The 5,102-nt window shown below is 36.2% G+C and overlaps 1 protein-coding gene across 1 annotated transcript in view; it reads right to left on the bottom strand.

Annotated features, from left to right (window-relative positions):
• Positions 1-7: 7 nt before the first annotated feature.
• LOC106881579 (zinc finger protein 665) overlaps positions 8-5,102 on the bottom strand; it is a 12,331-nt gene continuing 7,236 nt past the window's right edge. Inside the window, exon 2 of the mRNA XM_014932033.2 lies at positions 8-4,001. Coding sequence (XP_014787519.1) covers positions 2,150-3,856 — 1,707 coding nt within the window. The 5' untranslated portion in view covers positions 3,857-4,001 and the 3' untranslated portion in view covers positions 8-2,149. The remainder of the gene's footprint in view (positions 4,002-5,102) is intronic.

Consider the following 5,102-nt stretch of genomic DNA (forward strand, 5'->3'; position numbering starts at 1 on the left):
TTTTCTATTCATTATTCTCTATTTTTCTTCTCTTCTTCTACCATCCCTAAAAACCCTTTCAAAACAATACAGTAAGTAGTAAACAAGCCTCACCCCAAAAAAACAAAAAAACAAAATAATGTTCTGTTATAAACAAAACCCCCAAAAACACCTGTCTTTATATAAATAAGCAAGATCTCTGTAATTTCACAGATTTATATTTGACAAGTTTGAAAGACAAAGGAAAGCGCTAATATATGTATAAAATAAATGAAAGAAGTTATTCTAAAATTCTGACGACTTTTTTTTCAATATTTACTTCTGTACATCACACCTAACACTCTACACACACACACACACACATATATGATATTTACCACATGAACTACGATGAAAAAAATATGAGAAAGATATAGTATATAATTTTTTTTAAGGGTTACACAAGGGCAAAAAGGTTGAGCAACACTGCCTTAGGGTGATGGGACACACTGCTGCATGCTTCCATGGATTGTGATAAATAATTATAGTTAGAGAGAAGTTGAAGTATTTGGAAGGGCTGGATGTAAATTGAATGTGCTGCTTATGATTGATGGAAAGGAAAGAGTTAGGACTAATCACTTTGTTGGATTGATGTGATAAGAGATTTTCACATGTTGGGTAAGTGAAACTAGAGATGATAGAGTGTAATGTCTAGTCAAGAACATGCAATACAAAGTTGGGAACTAAAGTTAGTTGAGAGCAAACGTAGGACTTTTAACAGCATGTGTGGGTTGCTAACAGAGCCAGCTAGTTTGAGGAACGGCGGACTGGAAGAGTCTGCAAGGGGCTAGATGACTCTACCACAGTTTGCAAGATGAGAGAGTTTCATGGCTGAGTAATGTACCAAAGTATTTACTGCTTTTTGTTTTAGAAGATAACCTGAGGCATTGTTAACCCTTTAGTATTCAGATTATTCTGTGGAGGCACAATGGCCCAGTGGTTAGGGCAGTGGACTTGTGGTCATAAGATCACGGTTTCGATTCCCAGACCAGGTGTTGTGAGTGTTTATTGAGCGAAAACACATAAAGCTCCATGAGGCTCTGGCAGGGGATGCTGGTGAACCCTGCTGTACTCTTCCACCACAACTTTATCTCACTCCTACTTCCTGTTTCTGTTGTACCTGTAATTCAAAGGGTCAGCCTTGTCACACTGTGTCACGCTGAATATCCCCGAGAACTACGTTAAGGGTACACGTGTCTGTGGAGTGCTCAGCCACTTGCACGTTAATTTCACAAGCAGACTGTTCCGTTGATCGGATCAACTGGAACCCCCCTCGTCGTCGTAACCGACGGAGTGCCAACAACAATTCAGATTATTCTATCAAATGTAATGTTTATTTATTCACATTGTATTGAATTTATCCTGCATTATTTTGTAGCCGTGAGATTTTGATTGTGATTACATTTTTAGACTAACACTGGAGGGTAGTTGTGAGAGGCTTGATCTGGCCAGTTTGAACAGAAGACAGGAACAATATTTCGGCTGAATATGAATGATCTGAATGCTAAGGGGTCAGAGTTGATAAAAACTTACAACACTCGTGGGCAATGTTCTTTGTCTATGCAGCACAGGGAGTTTTGAGGTTAGAAGCTTTGGTTTTAGTGAAAGACGTAAAGCGACATATTTAAGGTGTTAGTTTTTTGCCCATCTACTTGCTTGATGATTAAGGACATTTTTTATTAATAATTTTCATAAAAAGGCAAATTGTTGGCTTTATCTAAATGTGTGCAGCAGACTGAGCTTTCTCAAATGCCTCCATGTCCAAATCTAAGGGGTTGTATTAAACCAAACAGAATGTGAGGTAGGAAAAGCCAAACCTAGTTAAGCTACACTCATTTAATAATTAGATCAGTAGGTTCCCCTCACAGTAAGATGAGATCACTTTTACATACACTTAACTAAAGCTTGCTACATAATTTATCTTATTTGATTAACAACATGACTACTATATCATTGTACTTCAGCGGGGATGACAATTACAGCCTAAACGTACTGCAAAAATGACAAGTATTATGTTACAAAAGATATTTGATCCATCTCCAATATTTAACACACACTATAGTTACTCCAGTGTGTGAATACTGATAAATATTTTAAGTAGTTTTTATACGAAGATTGTTTACTGCAGATATCACAATAGCATGGTTTCTCTGTTGTGCGAATACATTTTATGACGTGTTAAAATTTTTTTTGCAGAGAATGCTTTACCACAAATATCACAAGAATATGGTTTTTCTCCTGTGTGAATACGTTTGTGAAGTGTCAAATATTCGTTTCGAGAGAATGACTTACTACATATATCACAATGGTATGGTTTTTCTCCAGTATGAATGCGTTTATGACGGGTTAGAATTTTACTCGTAGAAAATGTTTTACCACAAGTATCACATGGATATGGCCTTTCTATGTGTATGCGTTGGTGAAGAGTCAAATACTCGTTTTGAGAGAATGATTTACCGCATATATTACAATGATATGGTTTATCACATGTATGAATATCTCTGTGACTAACCAAATATCTCTTTTGTGAAAATATTTTACCACAGATATCACACTGATGCAATTTCTCACTTGTGAAAATAGATTCATGAGAAGTTAGATTTTCACTTGCAGTGAGCTCTTTATTGGCCATGTCAGAATCACGAGTCTTTACAGCTGTGTGAATGCGTTTGTGACGTTTCAAATAAGTGTTCTGAGAGAATGTTTTAAAACAGATATCACAGCTGAACGGCTTCTCATCCATATGATTATATTTATGGCTAATTAATGATTTCATTTCGTAAAATGCTCGACCACAGATATCGCATTGGTAAGGTTTTATACCACTGTGAATGCGCTTATGACGAGACAAATCTCCACTTACTGAGAAGGTCTTCCCACAGACATCACACTGGTATGGTCTCTCTCCTGTGTGAATATTCCGGTGATTACTTAAATGTCCACTTTGAGAGAATGATTTATCACAGACATCACATTTGTATGGCTTCTCCTCTGAATGAATGCGCTTATGACAAGATAAATTTCCACTGGCTGAGAATGATTTACCACACACATCACATTGGTATGGTTTCTTACCTGTGTGTGTACGTTTATGACATGTCAGATGTCCACTTCCAGAGAATCTTTTACCACAGATATCACATTCATATGGCTTTATCCCAGTATGAATACGTAGGTGACGCTTTAAATAATCATTCCGAGAAAATGCTTTGCTACAGATAGCACAGTGGTATGGTTTCTCTCCTGTGTGAATGAGTTTATGATAGTTTAAATAGCCATTTTGAGAGAACTTTTTACCACACACATCACAGTGGTATGGTTTCTCATCTATATGAATACGTTTATGAGAACTTAATACTTTACTTTCACGAAACTTCTCACCACAGATATTACAAGAATATGGCTTCTCCTCAGTGTGAATACGTTTATGAGCAGTTAAATTTTCAATTGTGTAAAATGTTTTACCACAGACTTCACAGCGGCTTGGCTTTTTGCCCGAGTGGATATACTTATGGCGTGTCAGATTGTCATTGCGAGAGAACGTTTTGCCACAGACATCGCAGCAGTATGGCTTGACTCTAGTGTGAGTACATTTATGACGAGTTAACTTTGAACTGTCGGAGAATACTTTAGCGCAGATATCACAGTGATGTGTTTTCTTATCTGTGTGGGTAAGTTTGTGATTAGTCAAACTTTCAACATCAGAGAATATTAATAAACATACATCACAGGTGTAGAACTGTTTTCCTACATCTAATTTTGTCTCATGAGATATACCTTTATTCTCAGATTTTATTTCAACGTGAGCCTGACCCTCACTCCTCAATGTCTCCTCCATATTGTGGTTGCCTGTGGTTCATCAACTGCAAAAGCAATTCCTTTCTTTTATAAATACATAAATCACTTCAAGGTTATGTAATCAATGTCACATGGTCTTGTTGATAATGTCAGTCTTCATTAATGTATCATTGGTGACAAATTCTCTGAAATAGTAAAACAGTAGAAGATATAAGGAGTAATAAAACGGTAAAACAAATGTTGTTGTGAAGAGGAGGTTTGACTAGAAACATTACATTCTAAAACAGTAAATGGGTGATTAAATACAGAGAAAAGGTACAATGTTATGGACATAGCTTCTTTGAACTAGTCACCTCCTGGAATACGTGTATGTGCATGCATGTGTGTGTGTGTGTGTTAACAAGGCTACCAATGGTTTCATGTAAAAAGGAATCTCTTAACAATTATCAAGACTGCTACAAGGGGTACTCATCTCCATTTTGGAGATGAGTACCAACATTCTTATATGGCAGGTTTGATAATTGTTACGAGATCTCCTTTTTATGTGAGGTCACCGCCTGTGCCTGTAAATAATGCATTCCCATGCCAGGAATTGAACACTGCCTGGGTAAAAGCCAGGAAGCCTAACCATATAATGGATGTATAAGTTTAATAAAAGCTAGTTTTCAGTTTATTTATATAACAATCTATATTCTACACGTGTCATTTTTACTATGGTCAATGAAATAAAGGAATGAAACAGGATAAAAACAAAATAGAAATTTTATGAAAATAGATTTTGCTTTTTAATTCTCTCAACTGTATTTTTTAGATATTACATTTTAATTTTTGTCATTTTCAACATTTTAATATCACTAGAAAATTTGTATTCTTCAACATCAGTTCAATACATTGTTTAACTCTTTAGGATTTAAACTGGCCATATCCAGCCCAAATATTCTACTTGTTTTATGTTCAAACCAGTCAGATCTGGCCTCTCACAGCTACCCTACAATGTCATTCTAAAAATATACAATCACATCATCAAAATCTCAAAACCACAACATAATATACTCTTTTACTTGTTTCAGTCATTTGACTGTGGCCATGCTGGAGCACCGCCTTTAGTCGAGCAAATCGACCCCAGGACTTATTCTTTGTAAGCCTAGTACTTATTCTATCGGTCTCTTTTGCCGAATCGCTAAGTTATGGGGACGTAAACACACCAGCATCGGTTGTCAAGCGATGTTGGGGGGACAAACACAGACACACACACACATATATATATATATATATATATATATATA

Source organism: Octopus bimaculoides, chromosome 7 (genome assembly GCF_001194135.2).
Source record: "Octopus bimaculoides isolate UCB-OBI-ISO-001 chromosome 7, ASM119413v2, whole genome shotgun sequence".
Classification (NCBI taxonomy): domain Eukaryota; kingdom Metazoa; phylum Mollusca; class Cephalopoda; order Octopoda; family Octopodidae; genus Octopus; species Octopus bimaculoides.